Consider the following 19186-nt stretch of genomic DNA (forward strand, 5'->3'; position numbering starts at 1 on the left):
CCGTGCCTGAAGATGGCAAAGCACCCAAGGTCAGCCAGGGCCTAGAAATTTGGAACTTGGGGGGAGGGCTGGGGGAGGGGCTTGCTGGTTGAGCAGGGGCCCCAAGAGCTGGCCTCGCTGGGTGAACCCGCCAACTCGCTGTGCTCCTCCCCTAGGACAGGCAAAGGGGTGTTGTATAATGTTATAGTTCTATTTTATATATATATATGTGGGTTTGTGTGTGTGTGTGTGTGTGTATATATATATATATATATATATTTGGTTTACAATCTGCATGTACTGCCTAGCACTTTAATCAGCGCTTTCCTTAGCTAACGGCACATGCAGCTTTTGAAAACAAGAGCAGGATAATATATCACGGAAGCAGTATTTTGTCGTTGAGCATAAAATCGAACAGGCCGGCGGAATAGGAGCGCAGACTCGCGGCTCGCTGTATTCGTTTACCCTGCCTGCCTGGCCCGTGTCAGAAGGCGCTCAAGCGCATGGAACGAAGCCCCATCACAAGGGGAACTGAGCTCAGGCAAAAGCGCACGGGGACAACCTGCACCTTGGTTAAATTCATTTGCCGCTTTTGCAAAGTGGCAACGCAAGAACTGTGCAAATTTGGCAACACAGCCCTGTGTAAGGTGAGAGCCAGTCTGGTGTAGTGGTGAAGTGTGTGGACTCTTATCTGGGAGAACCGGGTTTGATTCCCCACTCCTCCACTTGTACCTGCTGGAATGGCCTTGGGTCAGCCATAGCTCTGGCAGAGGTTATCCTTGAAAGGGCAGCTGCTGGGAGAGCTCTCTCAGCCCCACCCACTTCACAGGGTGTCTGTTGTGAAAGAGGAAGGGAAAGGAGATTGTGAGCTGCTCTGAGACTCTGTCCTTGAAAGGGCAGCTTCTGGGAGAGCTCTCTCAGCCCCACTCACCCCACAGGGTGTCCGTTCTGGGGGGAGAAGATATAGGAGATTGTAAGCCGTTCTGATTCAGAGAGAAGGGCGGGGTATAAATCTGCACTTCTGTATATGAGGTGCCTTGTGGGGGCCACGTTCCCCCAGGCCAATTCTTTTGTGGTGTGGGGGGATGTATGGCAAAGTCTAACCATGGGCCATCTGTGCAGCTGATTTCTATGCCAAGTTAACTTCCTTGAAAACGTTGGAAGGCCAAAATGAACCATTTGGATGAAGAGCGCCCCCCAAAAAGAGATCTCCGAGCGATCCAATGGGCGGAGCCCACAAAAAACTGCCTGGAAGTTCCAGTTTTACTTGCTGACTTTGTGGACTCCAGAGAGAAGACACAGCGGACTTCGGAATGAAACGCAGACGGAACGTGGTTTCAAAAGGTAGCCACATTGGCCTGAAGTTAGAACAGCAGGACTCAAGTCCTGTTGTCCCTTGAAGACCAATAGCGTAATCAGTTTTTGAGAGTCGAAGGACACCCAGCAAAGGGATATCTGAGAAGGGGAGTGTCACCTTTCGAGAGCTCTTACCCCCCAAAATCTTGGTTGATCTTTTAAGGTGTGCCCTGGACTCGAATCTTGCTGTACAGGCTGAACGTGGCTGCTCCTTTTGGAGGCCAGAATTCGTTCTGGTCGTTCTGCTTTGATAAAAACCAGCAGGACTCACTGAGACCCTGTGCCACTGGGTCTCTTCTTTCTCTGTCCCGCTTAAGAGACTCCCTCTCCCGTGTGCTTCCAAGCAAGGAAAAGTCTCCCTGAAGGACAGAACAGCAGGAGCAAATGAGCAGAGAGGTCTCCTTCCCAAAACAGAGAAACAGCAGTGTTTCTGTACCTGGAGAGTGTCAAAAAAACTCTGGTGCAAGATTGATCATTTCCCAATCGATCCCCCCTCTTAAAAGAATCCTTCCCTGGGGAGATGCAGCTGGTCTGCGTACATCCTCGGTCACCCCTTCATTCACCTCTCTTGCCTCTTTTGGGGGGGGGGGGGCTTCCTCTCCACCCCCCCATGATAATCCTGTCTGCATATTCCACCGGCCAGTTTAATTTTATGCCTATTGTAAGTAATTTATACAGGATTTTTACAAGAAGAAAAATAATGTATATTTTTGTATATTTGCTATATTTTTATAGCGTTGGTACCTTTGTTGCTTGACATGTATAGGATATGACTTTATTTAAAAGGAAAAAAGGAAAAGGTGTGAAAGGCTTGAAGACGTGTTGGCGGGTGTGTGGGTGTGTGGATTTGTGCCAAAGGAGACTTGGGAGGGGGCGGGGAAATCTTGTTCCCCATTACCTACGGCGGGGGGCAGGATCTCCCACAATGCACTAGGCCGTAACTTCTCCAAAACCTTTACTAAATCGAAAAGGATGGCAGAAATCTGAGTGGGTTTCCGCGTGTTCGCCTGTCGTCATTGGCCAGAGCCACAAACGTGGATTTTTTTTTTTTTTAAAGACAGATGGCAGGTTTGTTTGTTTGTTGTTTAAAAAGCTAGGATTTTGGCTATCTGGATCCATCGCGAAACAACAACAAAAAGCGGTTAATCTTTTGATTATGTTCCATTATTTATAAGGGTGCTATTTTAAAACGAAGACTCTTTTTTTATATATACTATTCCAAGCTGCTTTTATTATCGGGTACGGAGAAAAAGGGCACTTGCTTCCTTCTCTGATGGGACCAGGAAATGTTTGCAGGAGGTCGGTGGGGGGGGGAAGGCAGCTGGGGAAGAGGAAGGGGGCGGCAGGTGAGGGGGGATGACTATGCTCAGGGGGGTGACGTCACCGAGGGAGAAAAGAAGAAAGGGAACGAATGGTGGGCCAGGTTGGGCCTCAGCTGGTGCAAGTGGAGCAGGGGTCCCCAGCCTTTTTGGACCAATGGGCCTTTCTGGAATTCTGGCCTATTGCAGTGGGCACAGCCACAAAATGGCCGCCTGAGGGGGCGGAGCCAGCCACAAAAAAATGGCTCCTGCAATAGGCCACCTTTCAGTCCCACGGTGAAGATCCTTGTGCTGTGGGGGAAGCCGTGTTTTTAAGAATCTGTGCAGCCAATCAAACATCCGGTGGCCAATTAGAAGCTTGTCTTTGCAAAAGCCCCACCCACTTCCTAATAAGACTTGGCGGGCCCCAGGAAAGGTGTAGTTGGGCTACGTAGCCCCCAAGGCACCACACGGACGACACCTGGACTAGAGAAACATAAAGTTAGACTTTGGATCCAGGGAGGGGGGGGGATGCTCCTAAAATCCTGCAGGCAACCAGGGGTCTGACTTGAACTCAACGAAGGATTTTGGCCCCCGTTGGTTCTGCCAAAATCGAGAGTTCTCCGTGGGGTTTTGCTTTGCTCACCCCCCCCCCCCAAATGGTGGGATTTAGGAGGGCTAACAGAGTGATGTCAGGGAAGCAGGTGCCTTTCGCACAACAGCTGAGCGGGTGGGGAGAGAAACTTGTGTACGTTGTGCGTGTGTGTCCGTGGCGCTGAGCGCCTCGTCCGAAAGGAGCAGAAAACGCTTTTTTTGGAGCAAAAGGGATGATTGCGAAGGGGCTTGGGCTGTTTTGGGGCAAAGGTTTTGGAAAGATGTTCTCCAAACATGTGAGTTTTTGGTGCCTTGTGGCAGATGGCACTCTTGAACATCAACTCTTGGTCCCCCCCCTTGCAGCCAAATGGGGCCTTGAAGCCCCCCTCTCTGAAGGCCGGCAGATTTGTGCTGCTTGAGGGAACCTCTGGTGTCGGGTGGGGTGGGGGGATGCTTTGTCAAAGCCCCCTCTAGCAATGACACAAGAAGAAACAGATGAGCTTCGATGGTAAACATTCACAAACGAAATAACTTTTTCTTTCCTCCCCCCTCTAATGGTGGAGAACGTTTCCTTTAAAAGAAAAATGACAAAGTCAAATTAAAAAAAAAAATCATTGACGGCTAAATCAATGTTTGTGTGTTTTATTTACCTCAGTGCGACGGCTTTAGTTCACTTCATTCGATTTCTTCGAATAAACCAGGAGATCATTAAGAGTAGGAGCTTTTGGGGGGGGGGGTTGTTTTAAAAAGTCAGTGCAGGGACGGGAAAGGGGGGTTGTCATGGGAAGGGATCCCAGGCCCAGGAAACTTGTCCCACTTGGCCCAGTAGCCCCCCTTGATCCCCACCCCCAAAGGCATACAAGAAAGGGCGCTCAGGAACCGGCCTTCTCTCAGCCGGAAGCCAGGAAGCCATACAAATGCTTTATTCCATTGCAAACTTCTTTTGTACGATACTCGGCAGCGACACAGACACAAGGAACGGGAAGGACATCTTCAGCTGGCAGGGAGGGGTCTCTCCTGCTCCCTCCCCACACAAATCTGCCTTTCATGCCACAAGGGGGGATTTCACCAGGCCCCACTGGCCTGCCGCAGCAGCATGAACCTCCCCGTATGCTCCATGGAAAACGGTGGGGTCCTCAGTAGGTGACGCCCACTGCAAATCCCCCTGCTCAGTTGGGATTCCAGCAAACAGGCAAAGAGACGCCCTAAGACTGCAGTGAGTCCCGCGTGCAGTACAGAGAGAGGCCGACTGCTCTGTCGTCCATCCAGGCAAGGAACAGGCTTCAGCCTGGAAATGACTTTGTCCTGTGGCCAAATGTCACTAAGACCCCTTTCAGACCACGTGGGCCCCACGCATAGCACAGCTTAGAGCTGGCGACAAAGCCTCTGCCCACACGGAGAAGGCCGTTTTCTGCTTCTCGCCCGATGAGCGAAGAGAAGACGTGCAAAAGAGAAAGGGGATGGACTTCCTGTCCCCCAGCCCTCCTTCCTCTTCTCTTCACCTACCTGTAGGTGGCAAAGGTGGGTGTCGACATGTCTGAGATCTGCCCTGAGCAAAAAAGCCTTCTCAGAGTCAGGCCAAATGTCTCTTTGAGTGGGGGCAGGAAGACAGTCCATCGACTTTCATCATCTCTGTCAGCCTCACAGGGCAAAGGTCTCTCTAGGAGGGCCTGCAGAGCCAAACACTTCCCCCCGCCCACCCCCACTGGCCAGCTGCCCACAGAAAGAGAAAGAAACCTGCCAAGCTGCTCTACAGAAACTGCGAGTCCTTCAGAGGGCCTGCTGAAACAAAGTCTCTCCTTCCAGGATGCAGAAAATACCTTCCCGGCTGGCACGTCTTCAGCCTGTCTCCATTGATGAATCCCAAATGTTTGATGGGGGGAAAAAAACAGAAATGGAAGAGCAAGGGCTCCTCCTCTGGTCAACAGGGCAGTGGTGTTCCAAGCCACCATTCCTGGGCCGTCAAGGGTTCTGCCACCGCAGCTGGAGAGAGGGGGGTGCCAAAAGCGCAATCTTCTCTTCATAGCCACCGGCCAGAAGGAGAAAGACAAGTTCAATGCCTCTCAGGGCAGATGGATGAGTGGGCAGACAGACAGGCAAGACGGGGTGGGGGGAGGGGGGCAGTGTCCGGCCTCACACAAACTCCGTGAAGTCGTCCACAGAGGAGATGAGCCGTTTCCTCTGCCCCGTCTCGTAGGAGGGCGCTGGGTCTTGGGCAGCGTGGGCCGATACTTTGGCGGGCGCGGGGGGATGCATGGTGGGGAAGCCGGATGACTGGTACTGGGTTTCTTCTCGGATCTGAAAAGAGGAAGAAATATTTCTTAAGCGTTTCACAGGGATTTCCCTCACAGAAACATACATAAGAGAAGCCATGTTGGATCAGGCCAGTGGCCCCTCCAGTCCAACACTTTGTGTCACACATAAGAACCTTAGAGAAGCCATGTTGGATCAGGCCAATGGCCCCTCCAGTCCAACACTCTGTGTCACACGTAAGAACATAAGAGAAGCCATGTTGGATCAGGCCAGTGGCCCATCCAGTCCAACACTCTGTGTCACATAAGAACATAAGAGAAGCCCTGTTGGATCAGGCCAATGGCCCATCCAGTCCAACACTCTGTGTCACATAAGAACATAAGAGAAGCCATGTTGGATCAGGCCAGTGGCCCATCCAGTCCAACACTCTGTCACACATAAGATGCCCAACCAAGCGCAGGATGGAGGGAGCGACGTTTCCAAGGTCACTTTGAGACTCAGTTTCCTCAGCTGGGGTCCTCCGTGGTCACTTCTCTCCCCCGACCCCCGCTTCTGATTTTGGGTGCCAGGAATGCAAAGAATCACATGCGGGCAAAAGCCTCCAAGATGGGGAAGAAGCAGGGAAACGAGACCCCCCCTTCCCCCCTCTCCCCACTTACCCTGTGGCGAAGCCTTTTGATGTGGCGCAGTCGGGCGATCCACTTGGAGGGGTAGGTGTCCGTGGGGTTGGAGCGGCTGTGGTGGACCTGGGAGGCCATCTGAGGGGGGAGGAGAAAGCGGGGTCAGCACTGGCCGGCCTGCGTGGCAAGATATATATATATATCCCTACTGTGGCTAATAGCCACTGATGGACCTCTACGCCATATTTTTATCCAATCCCCTCTTGAAGGTGACTATGCTTGTAGCCGCCACCACCTCCTGTGGCAGTGAATTCCACATGTTCATCACCCTTTGGGTGAAGGACTTCCTTTTATCCGTTTTAACCCGACTGCTCAGCAATTACATTGAATGCCCACGAATTCTTGTATTGTGAGAAAAGAAGAAAAGTACTTCTTTCTCTACTTTCTCCATCCCATGCATAACCTTGTAAACCTCTCTCATGTCACGTTTCTCCGAGCTAAAGAGCCCCAAGCGTTTTAACCTTTCTTCATAGGGAAAGCGTTCCAAACCTTTCATCGTTCTAGTTGCCCTTTTCTGGACTTTCTCCAATGCTATAATATCCTTTTGGAGGAGCGGTGACCAGAATTGTACACAGTATTCCAAATGAGGCCGCACCATCGATTTATACAGGGGACTGGCCAAGGCAACCTGCTGAGCGACCAATCCTTGGCTTAGCCTGTGTGCATGGTGCCCCTCCTCCCCCCCCACCCCCCTCGTGTGCCAGGGGCACTCACGTTGGCATGCAGGGCCATCTGCCGGGCCACAAACGGGAGGTTCTTGTCCAGGACAATCTTGGCCACGCTGGTGTCCACCAGCCCTTCCATGTCTGCATGCGGGGAGAGAGACAGGAGGAGATTACAGCTTGCCTTTCTTTTCAACTGGCTCAACCAGCGGAGTAGAGCAGGCAGAAAGCCCCACAGGACCATGAGCTCCCAGCCCAGCCCCACCAAGGCCTCTGAGAGAATGGGGCACAGGGGGTCGTCCTCCCAGTCCGGCGAGGGGCCCACAGAGAACAGCCCCGCCCTTACCCTTCCGGCACTGCAGCGTGATCAGGTTACAGCTGTAGTCCAGCGGCTTGATAACCACGTGTACGAAGTTGAACTGGCCCTAGAAGGGAAGATGAAGAAGAGGATATTGGATTTATATCCCGCCCTCCACTCCGAAGAGTCTCACAGCGGCTCACAATCTCCTTTCCCTTCCTCCCCCACAACAGACACCCTGTGAGGTAGATGAAGATATTGGATTTATATCCCGCCCTCCACTCCGAAGAGTCTCAGAGCGGCTCACAATCTCCTTTCCCTTCCTCCCCCACAACAGACACCCTGTGAGGTAGATGAAGATATTGGATTTATATCCCGCCCTCCACTCCGAAGAGTCTCAGAGCGGCTCACAATTTCCTTTCCCTTCCTCCCCCACAACAGACACCCTGTGAGGTAGATGAAGATGTTGGATTTATATCCCGCCCTCCACTCCGAAGAGGCTCAGAGCGGCTCACAATCTCCTTTCCCTTCCTCCCCCACAACAGACACCCTGTGAGGTAGATGAAGATATTGGATTTATATCCCGCCCTCCACTCCGAAGAGTCTCACAGCGGCTCACAATCTCCTTTCCCTTCCTCCCCCACAACAGACACCCTGTGAGGTAGATGAAGATATTGGATTTATATCCCGCCCTCCACTCCGAAGAGGCTCAGAGCAGGTCACAATCTCCTTTCCCTTCCTCCCCCACAACAGACACCCTGTGAGGTAGATGAAGATACTGGATTTATATCCCGCCCTCCACTCCGAAGAGTCTCAGAGCGACTCACAATCTCCTTTCCCCTCCTCCCCCACAACAGACACCCTGTGAGGTAGATGAAGATATTGGATTTATATCCCGCCCTCCACTCCGAAGAGTCTCAGAGCGGCTCACAATCTCCTTTCCCTTCCTCCCCCACAACAGACACCCTGTGAGGTGGGTGGGGCTGAGAGGACTCCCACAGCAGCTGCCCTTTCAAGGACAACCTCTGCCAGAGCTATGGCTGACCCAAGGCCATTCCAGCAGGTGCAAGTGGAGGAGTGGGGAATCAAACCTGGTTCTCCCAGATAAGAGTCCGCACACTTAACCACTACACCAAACTGACTCTCCAGTTTGAGAGAACGCGAGTGGGTCAGAAGGAAGGCCAGGCCAAGAAGTTCTGCCTCGCGGGCCCTCGCTCGGTAGGCAGGGCCGAGGGAGCTCTTGGAGAACTGCTCCAGAGAGAACAGCTCTGAGAGAACCCAGCTGCCTGCATGTGGAGGAGGAGCGGGGAATCAAAAACCCAGTTCTCTAAGTCCGCCGCTCTCAAACACTACATCACACTGGCTTTTCACAAGCCAAGCTGCCACCGCAGCCAGCATCAGGGAAGCTCCCGCGGGCATGAAACATGGGCTGCCAGGACAGGCGGAAAACCTGGTCCCAAGGAGGCCACCCCCTTCAGGCCCTGCCCAGACGCCCCCCATCACCTTGATGGTCCCCAGCTTGAATTCTTCCCCCGAGTCATTGTAGATGATGGAGACGAAGTCGTTCCCCAGGTGGCGCTTCTTGTCGCAGCGGTATTTGTCCAGGTCTTTGGTGGGCATCAGAGTGGCGATGTGGAAAATGGCTGGAACCCCAAGCGAGGACTGGGGGTCAGTCGGGAACGGCAAAGCACAGACCCTGGGAACTCCGCCCGGGGCTCTTCCGGTCCCCAAAGGGAAGGGAGACGGGAGGGAGAAGGTGGCGGGCCGCACCTTGCATGATATCGTCGTGCCAGCAGTAGGTGAACTGCCCGTCCTCCCCGCACACGTCCAGGCCGCCGAGGTAGATCTTGTCCGGCTGGCAGTCCTTGAGCTCAATCAGTTTGCCCAGCCCCGTCAGGAACTCCGTGTAGCGGTAGGAGCCGTGCTCGTTGGACAGGATGGCCAGTTCCTGGTTGCTCTGTGGAGACAAACAGCGGCTGGGGCCAGGGGAGGCGCCTCGGAGCAGAACCCGGGGGGCTCACGCTGCAGCAGGGCTGTCTCAAGCTGCTTCGTAGGAAATGGCACACGCGAAGCCCCTCCCCCCCCAAAGAAGCTGAAAAGATTCCTGCATGTAGAAAGCTAAATGTGCAGGGACACAGGTGTAACCTCACCTGCCTCCCTCCCAAACTTAGATGGGCGGCCCTATTTAATCACATCCAGGGAGGGGGCAGAAACAAAACCAGACCTTGACCCGCCCAGCCATCCTCTCTTGGCCTAACCTACTTTGCAGGGTTGTTGTGTACAGGGGTGAACCATGTACACTTCCCCGAGCAATACAAACGTTAACTATTTGGGGAGGTGACCATTTGCGACCTTATCGCATGACGGTCCTTTTACAAGACCAACCTGTCAGGCGGAGTGGATGGGATACCCAGAGAAACTGGTTTCAAACAAAGACGGGTATCCCGACTTGAAAGACAGGCTAATCTCACACCATAAATCAGGGGTGGTCGACGGTAGCTCTCCAGATGTTTTTTTTGCCTACAACTCCCATCAGCCCCAGCCAGCATGGCCAATGGCTGGGGCTGATGGGAGTTGTAGGCAAAAAACATCTGGAGAGCTACCGTTGGCCACCCCTGCCACAAATGAATGCACATGCAGAATTAATACAGTGATATGTATATTACTCATAGACATCTTGCTGTACTTATTGCAATTATATATCCGTAGAGTTGGATGATAAAAATCCAAGTGAGCTATGCAATCTAAAAACTTTTCCTTCCTTCCTTCCTTTCTTCCTTCCTTCCCTCTTCCTCCTTTTTCTTCCCTCGCGCCCCCCCTCCCCCGACCCTTTGGAAAACTCAGTAAAATCTGTGTTAAAAAAAAAACCCCTGAAGGGAGGACATCAGAGAGGATAGCCAGTGGGGCATAGCAGTTTGAGTGCCGGGCTGTGAGCAAAGAGGGCCAAAGGAATGCAGCCACAGACCCAATTCTTTAGCACCACCCCAGGGTGCAAAGCGGCAGGTGACTGCACCGCAGGAGGAGATTTCCCCGGAGGGAGCAGCCTCTTGAATCTCCGTTGCTGACACAGGGTTTGTTTCAGGCACAAGGCTTCACAGCACACACACAGCCCTTACCTGGCCTTCGCCCACGTAGAGGACGGCGATCTTGTGTGTGTCGTAGGGAGGAATCTGATCCAGGAGCTGCACGGACCTCTCAAAGCTCTAAGGGTGCAGACGGAACCAGAGCTCTTGAAGCCCGCCTTGCGGAGCTGCTTTGCGAGGTCACGCCCTCCCTCCCTCCCTCCTTCCTTCCTCCCTGGGACATTTTGTGTGTTTGTGGGGAGTGCTGTCAAGTTGCAGCCAACTTTGGGGGGGCGGGGTTTCGAGGCAAGAGAGAGGTGGTTTGCCATCGCCCGCCTCTGTGTAGCGACCCTGGGATTGGAGCCAGCTGGCATGTTCCATGTTCCGTCCACGGCTGCCGGCGCCCCACTCACCTACAAAACGCATGGCCCTCTGCTGATCTGCCCTCGCACGTCTTTAACGACACACTCGGCTTACCTCGTTGGGCAGCAAGAGCGGCTTGTTGGATTCGTCGCCAAAGAAAGGCGAGTGATACAGCTGCAGGAACACGAAGCTGGGGAGGGAAAAGGAGGTGCCTGTTAGAGAGCCGAGGGTTCCTGCCTTCCTGGCCACCAGAGGGAGGGAGGGAGGGAGGCAGGCAGCCGGCAGACACAGCACTCAGACCCCCCCTGCCCTAACAGGACGAGAAGACCAGAAAAAATATGTCTCTCTCTCAGCACTGCTCAGGAGTTTACAAACCTCCGTCCCATCCCAGCTGCCTTTGACCTTCGTCCCTGGCCCGCAAATCCTTCTATCCCAGCCAGAAGGCAGAAGGGGTGCTGCAAGGAAGGCAGTCAGGGTGCAGAGTTACGAGGCGCATATGACCGAGGACCTGCCTACCTTAGGGACCGTCTCTCCCCATATGTACCCCAGAGGGTGCTGAGGTCAGTTTCACAAAATCTACTGATGATCCCCGGGGCCGAAGGAGGCCAAACTGCAAAACTACAAGGGAAAGGGCCTTCTCGGTCGTGGCTCCCCACCGGTGGAATCAATTACCAGAGGAGGTGCGGGCCCTGCGGAGCCTTGCTCAGTTCCGCAGGGCCTGCAAGACTGCCCTCTTTCAGCCGGCCTTTGCTTAAGGCGGATTCTGCTGTACCGTCGTTACGAAAATCTGTAAATGAGCAAGATCGGAAATTTTTGAAAATGCAGCACCGAGTGCGGTCGCATGAAATGGTTGGTTTTAATTAGAGGGTTTTAAGGGAATTTTAAGGAAATTGTACAGTGTTGCAGATTGTTGTTTTATTATGTAATATTTGTATTTTATATTATGTTGTGAGCTGCCCTGGACCTGCGGGGAGGGCGGGATATAAATTAAATGATGTTATTATAATTATTATTATTATCGCCTTCTGCTTGGTTCGAGGGACACGGGGTTCTTATGAACATATGAAGCTGCCTTCTACTGAATCAGACCCTCGGTCCATCAAAGTCAGTCTTCTCTACTCAGACTGGCAGTGGCTCTCCGGGGTCTCAAGCTGAGGTTTTTCATGACTGCTTGCCTGGACCCTTTTGAGTTGGAGATGCCGGGGATTGAACCTGGGACCTCCTGCTTGCCAAGCAGATGCTCTGCCACTGAGCCACCATCCCTCCCCAATCTCACTACAGAGGCTCGTGTTCTGCCCCCAGCATCTCCTCGCTGGTCTCTTCAAGCTGGTTTCAATGTGTATTGATCAAGAGGGTTGTTTTGAAAAGATTTTAATAAAAAAATTCAGTATCCAGACAGGTTAACCAGAGTCTGATTTTAACACCACCACTTCTTTTTGGGCCAAAAACTACTCTGTGAAATGTGCCCTTTCTGCCAAGGATGCCCTTTATTTAGTTTTATCGTTCTGCTGTTTGGTTTTATTGTGTTGTTTTAAAACTGACTTGTTGGTTTTTATTGTCTAACCTATGCTGTGATCCGCCCTGAGCCCATTAAGGGAAAGGGCGGAGTATAAATTCACTACATTAATCAATTAATTAATTAATCTGACTGTAGCAGCAGAAAAGAGCAAGAGTCAGGCAGCACCTGAAAGACCAGCAACGTTTCTGGCAAGGGAGAAGAGCTTGGGAGATGCGTCTCACTTTGTTAGTCAAGGAGGAGGAGGAAAGATTGGATTTATACCCTGCCCTCTGCTAGCCAAAGGAGCCTCAGAGCGGTTTACAAATCTCCTTTCCCTTCTCCTCCCCGCAGCAGACACTCTGGGAAGTAGGTGGAGCTGAGAGAGCTCTGACAGAAACTGCTCTCAAAAAGAACAGCTCTGCTAGAACTTGCGACTGACTCAAGGTCACCTCAGCAAGTACATGTAGAGCAGTGGGTTCTCCCAGATTCAAGGCTATGCTTTCAACCTCTACAGCAAACTGGCTTAAGGTGCTACTGGGCTCTCGCTCTTTCCTACTACGGCACACACTGGGCCTCTGCATCCTGACACCCTTCTCGGCAAAGCCCCTCCCCCCTTCCAACTGGGACAGAAGGCCTCTGGTGAAGGGAACTCTGGCTCTGGGAAACTCAACTCCCGAGAATTCGGTGGGCTCTAAAGGTGCTCCTGGATGACTCAGCTCTTGCTTTTCTACTTAGAACGACACGGTTCCCTTCCAGGGGTGGAATTCTAGCAGGAGCTCCTTTGCCTATTAGGCCACACACCCCTGATGTAACCCATCCTCCAAGAGCTGACAAGGCTCTTTTTTGTAAGCTCTTGGAGGACTGGCTACATTGGGTGTGTGTGGCCTAATAGGCAAAGGAGCTCCTGCTAGAATTCCACCCCTACTCACAAGTCTTAATGGCACACACAATGTACCACCTGAGAGGACCAATTTACTATACTTGAAGGCAGGGGTGGAATTCTAGCAGGAGCTCCTTTGCCTATTAGGCCACACACCCCTGATGTAACCCATCCTCCAAGAGCTGACAAGGCTCTTTTTTGTAAGCTCTTGGAGGACTGGCTACATTGGGGGTGTGTGGCCTAATAGGCAAAGGAGCTCCTGCTAGAATTCCACCCCTACTCACAAGTCTTAATGGCACACACAATGTACCACCTGAGAGGACCAATTTACTATACTTGAAGGCAGGGGTGGAATTCTAGCAGGAGCTCCTTTGCATATTAGGCCACACACCCCTGATGTAACCCATCCTCCAAGAGCTGACAAGGCTCTTTTTTGTAAGCTCTTGGAGGACTGGCTACATTGGGGGTGTGTGGCCTAATAGGCAAAGGAGCTCCTGCTAGAATTCCACCCCTACTCACAAGTCTTAATGGCACACACAATGTACCACCTGAGAAGACCAATTTACTATACTTGAAGGCAGGGGTGGAATTCTAGCAGGAGCTCCTTTGCATATTAGGCCACACACCCCTGATGCAGCCAATCCTCCAAGAACTGACAAGGCTCTTTTTTGCAAGCTCCAGGAGGACTGGCTACATCGGGGGGGGGGGTGGCCTAATATGCAAAGGAGCTCCCGCTAGAATTCCACCCGTTCCCCTCCAAAAAGAAAACTCGCAGGATTTCCCGAGGACGCCAGACACGCACGCTGGAGGCAACAGGGCTTGACCCAACGGCACCCACCCTGCTGCCTCGCTCACCTGGGGTTGATGCCGGGCACTTTCTCTGCGGCGTTGGAGGCTGCTGCCCTGCCCTGGAAGGGCTCCTTCTCAACCCTCTTGCCCCTCCTCGAGGGCGCCGAGTCCGAGATGGTGTAGCCCCGGGGGCGGTGGCCACTGGGGGAGCGGGGAGAAGAGGCGGGGCCGCTGCCCTCCAGCCTGGCCGCCCCGGGGGCCCGACCCTCCTCTCCTCTTCCCACCCAGCCGCCCACCGCCTCCCCTTCCAGGTGGCCCGACTGGGACTTGGATTTCAGGTCGCTGCTCAGCTTCCCGGCTGCCTCTTCACCGCTGGCGTCTTTGAGGACCTCCTGGAGGGTCTGGAGCTCCGGCGAGGAGCTGGACTTGCTGAGCGGCTGGGAGGGCTGGAAGGAGAGGGCCTCGAAAGCCCGGCTGTCTCCCAGCGGCCGGCTCCTCTCGATGGGGATGCTGACGGAGGCCAAGTCTTCCGGCTTCAGGGCTTTCTCCTCTTGGCTGGACGTCGAGGAGGACTGCGGGGAACAGCGAGGGGAGAAAAGCAGCTCTCTCAAGCAGCCGGTGATCTTGAAGGTGGGGGGGAGGGGGTGGCCACAAGGCCCACCCAGCAAGGCAGCTGGACACCCCCCCCCCTCAAGTGCCTACATCAGACGTCTACAACCTTTCAACGCCTGGAGGCACCTTTGGGATGATCAGTAAACACTGGAAAACTGCGTTGCACAATAATAATGTACCAGTCAAGAACAATTAGGTCAACAAATCCTGTGCCCGACCTCTAGGATATTGTAATAAAGAAAATAAATGTGGCCGGCAATTTGTATATTCGCAGTTTGTATGTTCATAAATGAAGCACTGTCCTTGTGATGAAACAAATAATGTCTGTAAACAACACCAGGGCATAGACATAAGAACAGAAGAGAAGCCCTGCTGGATCAGGCCGGTGGCCCACCCAGTCCAACACTCTGTGTCACACAGTGGCCAAAAAACCCCAGGGGCCACCAGGAGGTCCACCAGTGGGGCCAGGACACTAGAAGTCCTCCCACTGTTGCCCCTCCCAAGCACCAAGAATACAGAGTATCACTGCCCCAGACAGAGAGTTCCAACAATATGCTGTGGCTAATAGCCACTGATGGACCTCTGCTCCAGATGCTGATCCAGTCCCCTCTTGAAGCTGGCTATGCTTACAGGAAGAAAAGTACTTCTTTCTTTGCCTTCTCTATCCCGTGCATAATCTTATAAAACTCTATCACATCACCCTTGAGTTGAAGTTTCTCAAAGCTGAAGAGCCCCAAGTGTTTTAACCTTTCTTCATAGGGAAAGAAGAAGATATTGGATTTAAATCCCGCCCTCAGAGTCTCAGAGCAGCCTACAATCTCCTATACTTTCTCCCCCCACAACAGACACCCTGTGAGGTGGGTGGGGCTGAGAGGGCTCTCCCAGCAGCTGCCCTTTCAAGGACAACTCTTGCAATAGCTATGGCTAACCCAAGGCCATTCCAGCAGGTGCAAGTGGAGGAGTGGGGAATCAAACCCGTTTCTCCCAGATAAGAGTCCGCACACTTCACCACTACACCAAACAGGCTCTCCAAAAGTGTTCCAACCCTTTAACCATTCTAAGTTGCCCCTTTCTGGACTTTTTCCAAAGCTATAATATCTTTTTTGAGGTGTGGTGACCAAGTCCTGTTCCAGAATTGTCCTGAAGTGGATCATAAACATGAAGAAATCACCAAGGAAAGAAACCTGCAGCCAAATGAAGAAACTCAGGACTGGTTTCGGTGAAGACGCCTTCTTCAGCTTTCAGGCTCTACCTGTAGCAATTACAGTTCTGAATAGCTGCTGGCTATGGAACAATTCCAAACTGTGGTTCTTACTTGGTTTTGCTTGACCTTTGGAATTATGACACAGCGTGGTGGGCGCAGCCACAAAATGGCCGCCACGGCTTACCTTCAGTCACACAGTGAAGATCCTTGTGCTGGTGTGTCACAAGGCCAAAAAACAACGTTTTTAAAAACCCTCACAGCCAATCAAATCTACAGTGGCCAATCAGAAACCCTGCCAGGCCAAAGTCCCACACGGACTTGCCCACGTTCTGAAAACACTGGGTGGATCCCAAAAAAAGTGTCCCGTGGGTGTCGTGGTGCCCTCACCCTGAGGTAATTCTTCCCACTGACTTCAGCCCGGGCCAGAGGGGAGTGTTCTTACCCTGCTATACATCCTGTGGGCCTTGCCTGACTTCTCCTCACTCACAACATGATCCGGACACACAGCCTTGAAATCTTTGATCTCCTGAGACTCTGGCAGGGCCTCCCTTTCTTTCAGGTCCGCTGTGGGTGGGCTTCCTTCTTCCGGAACGACAGACGATTCTACCAAAAGACACACAACAGAATGTCTGACCCCCAGAGAAAGAAGAAAGAGGGTCAAGCTCATATCCTCCAACGTCCCAGCCCTTCTCAGACACAGGATTTGAGCAGGCAGCTAATGTCGAAAGAGCTTTGGTGGGTCTCACGTCCCCTCAGAGTCAAGAACGCGTTTCTTTTGGGTCGCTTCGTGCCAAGATATCCAAAGTAGGCCCGAGGCCTGCAAATGTCTAAGGAAATGGCAACAAAAGCGAGGTAGGCTGGTTTCAGCTCGTTTGTTAACTGGCACACAACATTTTTAGGTTTTGAGTGAGTGAAAGGGGCGGGGGGGGGGGGGATAATCTTCAAAGTTATTGGCGTTTGATGCATTTCAGAAAAGAACCCCCAAAGAAACAAGGACAATCCTGAAGATTCTCAAAAGGTTCCCCTCTGAACTTCTACAGGAGCTCCCCACAGATAACAGGCATTATCTGGAGGGACCCAAAAATGATCACAGCACACAAAGATTTATGTCAGTTGTCGGGTGGGAGGTGGGAGCTTCCCATCAGACCCCAGAAGTTACACCTCCCCTCCTAAACCTCTCTCTCCCTCTCTCAAAAAAAGACCCTCGCACTTCATCCAGAGAGGGGGAAATGATATCCCAGTGCCGTTAGCAAGGCTGAGAGAGGCCCAGAAAGGAAGACAGCATTCCTAGAAATGCTGAAAGCACATTTTTCTTAAAAACTGAATGGGCAGCCATCCTCTGCAGTAATTAAGACGCTTGCTGTCCTTTACAGACACACAAGTGTGTGTATGCAAAACAGAAAGAAGGTTCAAGTGCTTTAAGCCTACTCAAAAGCAGCAAGACAACTAGGTTTTATCAAAGTTCAGCCTGCGCTAGAAATCCTTAAGATGTTTCCTAAACTCGACATGTTGTCTTTTGAAGAGACATGAACGGTCAGGTTTGAAAAAGAGAGAGGGCTGCCGTTTGTAAGTCTATTCAAAGGCTTTTAAGCAGCGAGGCAGCTAGCTTGCATTAAAGTTTAGCTCAGGCTAGAAGTCCTTACGAAACTTCCTAAACTCGACAGGTTGTCTTTTAGAGACACACGAGTGAGCATCTGTGAAACAGAAAGAGGGATGCAGTTCTTGAGTCTACACAAAAGCAGCAAGGCAACTAGGTGTCATTAAAGCTTTGTTAAGAAGATGACGACTGCAGATTTATACCCCGCCCTTCTCTCTGAATCAGAGACTCAGAGCGGCTTACAATCTCCTCAATCTTCTCCCCCCACAACAGACACCCTGGGAGGAAGGTGGAGTTCTCTCCCCGCCCCCCCCCCGCCCACTTAAACAACAATTTCTTTCTTATGTACCCTTAGGGCTGCCTGGCAGAACTGCAGATTAGAAAGACAACATTTTTTAAAAGTAGCAGCAGTGCCATGGCGCTCGGAAGCCCTTTGCCTATGTCTTGTGGTGCTCAAGTTGATCGCCAGCCTGCCAGGCAGGCTAGAGGTGCGATCTTCTGCCTAAGAGTTGCTGCCAGCAAGTGAGAGCCAGCCTGGAGCCGGGCCAGCCTAGGATCTCGGGAGACCCAGGTTCGAATCCCCCGCCCTGCCAGGGAAGCTCCCCAAAGTGCCTTCACGCCAGCCACCCCCTCCCACCCTCGCCTGCCCCCAAGGATTGTGGGGAGGAGAACGATGTTAGCTTATCTGCCTCCCCATTGGGGAGAAAGCCGGGGTGAAAAGGAAGTCAAGGAATAAAGAGGCAAGAGCAAGATCTGAACTGGGGCCTTGCTAGAGTTGCCAGGTCTGTGGTGGAAGATACCTGGAGACTTTGGGGGTGGATCTGGGAAAGGGCAGAGTTTGGGGAGGGGTGGGGCCTCAGCATGGCGCAATGCCACGGAGCCCACCCTTCCAAGCAGCCGTTTTCTCCCGGGGAGCTGACCTCTGTCAGCTGGAGCTCAGTTGCAAAAGCAGGAGATCTCCAGGCCCCACCTGGAGGCTGGCAACCCTAGGCCCTGCTGATTCACAGCTCACACATGCCCTGCCCATTCTTCAGCTGAGCAGCACCTGCTGGAGGCAGCGGAGAGGATTCTGCATTGAGCACAAGCAGCTGCCGGCGTGCCTGAGCAGATGGAAGGGCGGGGGGCGAGGCAAGCAGCATTTGAGGAGGGGGGAGATTTTTGTGCAGGTGGGAAAAGGCTGAAGGTACAAGCAGCTGACACCCCCCCCCCACCACCAACAAGGTGCACAAACCAGAACCACAAGCACAAAGGGTTTTTTTAAATTTTCTGCACACACACACGCAAAAAAAGACCAATCCACAAATGAGCAAAATGCCACTGAAGCAGCTTCAGTGGAAATCAGCTTGCAATATCAAGAAAGACTCAGGCCAAAGCAGCAGTTCAGCATTAGCATCGCGCGCCACGTGCAGGCGTCTTCCTCAAGCCTCCAAGCCAGAAGTCTCCTGCCAGCTCCTCTGAGGACACCCCCCGCCCCTTGCCTGGCCTTCCCTCCTCCCTGGATCGAGAACCACAGCCAGTTTAAGCAAAGGACCCCCCCCCCCCCCCCCCGTGGGCAAATGAAATCCCCTCAGCAACTGCAGAGGAATTCTCTGCCTTCGTGGCTTGACCTTTTTACAAGCATCTGGCTGACAATAGAGTGATTAAAAGGACCTGGAAATAATTCCATGCTGGAATTTTACATGGATTTTCTTTTTAAAAGCATTTTGAAAATCAAGTCCGCTGTAGCTTCAACGTGTGTTTTTCACTTTCTGGTCCACTGCTTTCCAGATTTGCCCATAAAATGGCAAGACACCGTTTTCTGAGCTCCTCTGTATTGATTTAGGTAAATCAAATGAACAAACAAAATAAGAGGTAGGCTGTGGCTGGTTGGCTGTGTCAGAGCCGGCTGAAATTATATACCAGGGGTGGCCAAACTGTGGCTCGGGGGGGCCACACGTGGCTCTTTCACACGTATTGCGTGGCTCTTGAAGCCCCCACCGCTCCATCAGCCAGCTTGGAGAAGGCATTTGTCTCTTTGAATCGCTTCTCTGAGGCAAGGCAGCTGGTGGCTTGGAGAATGCA

General features: G+C 52.5%; 1 protein-coding gene across 1 annotated transcript in view; it reads right to left on the minus strand.

Moving 5' to 3' along the window:
* Positions 1–3855: 3855 nt before the first annotated feature.
* Positions 3856–19186, minus strand: part of TSC2 (TSC complex subunit 2) — a 70238-nt gene continuing 54907 nt past the window's right edge. The window contains exons 33-42 of the mRNA XM_060260963.1: positions 15971–16131; positions 13779–14284; positions 10660–10735; positions 10237–10323; positions 8891–9077; positions 8624–8763; positions 7169–7247; positions 6875–6966; positions 6140–6238; positions 3856–5525 (exon numbers count right to left, since the gene is read on the minus strand). Coding sequence (XP_060116946.1) covers positions 5361–5525; positions 6140–6238; positions 6875–6966; positions 7169–7247; positions 8624–8763; positions 8891–9077; positions 10237–10323; positions 10660–10735; positions 13779–14284; positions 15971–16131 — 1592 coding nt within the window. The 3' untranslated portion in view covers positions 3856–5360. The remainder of the gene's footprint in view (positions 5526–6139; positions 6239–6874; positions 6967–7168; positions 7248–8623; positions 8764–8890; positions 9078–10236; positions 10324–10659; positions 10736–13778; positions 14285–15970; positions 16132–19186) is intronic.

This window comes from Heteronotia binoei, chromosome 20 (genome assembly GCF_032191835.1).
Source record: "Heteronotia binoei isolate CCM8104 ecotype False Entrance Well chromosome 20, APGP_CSIRO_Hbin_v1, whole genome shotgun sequence".
Taxonomy (NCBI): domain Eukaryota; kingdom Metazoa; phylum Chordata; class Lepidosauria; order Squamata; family Gekkonidae; genus Heteronotia; species Heteronotia binoei.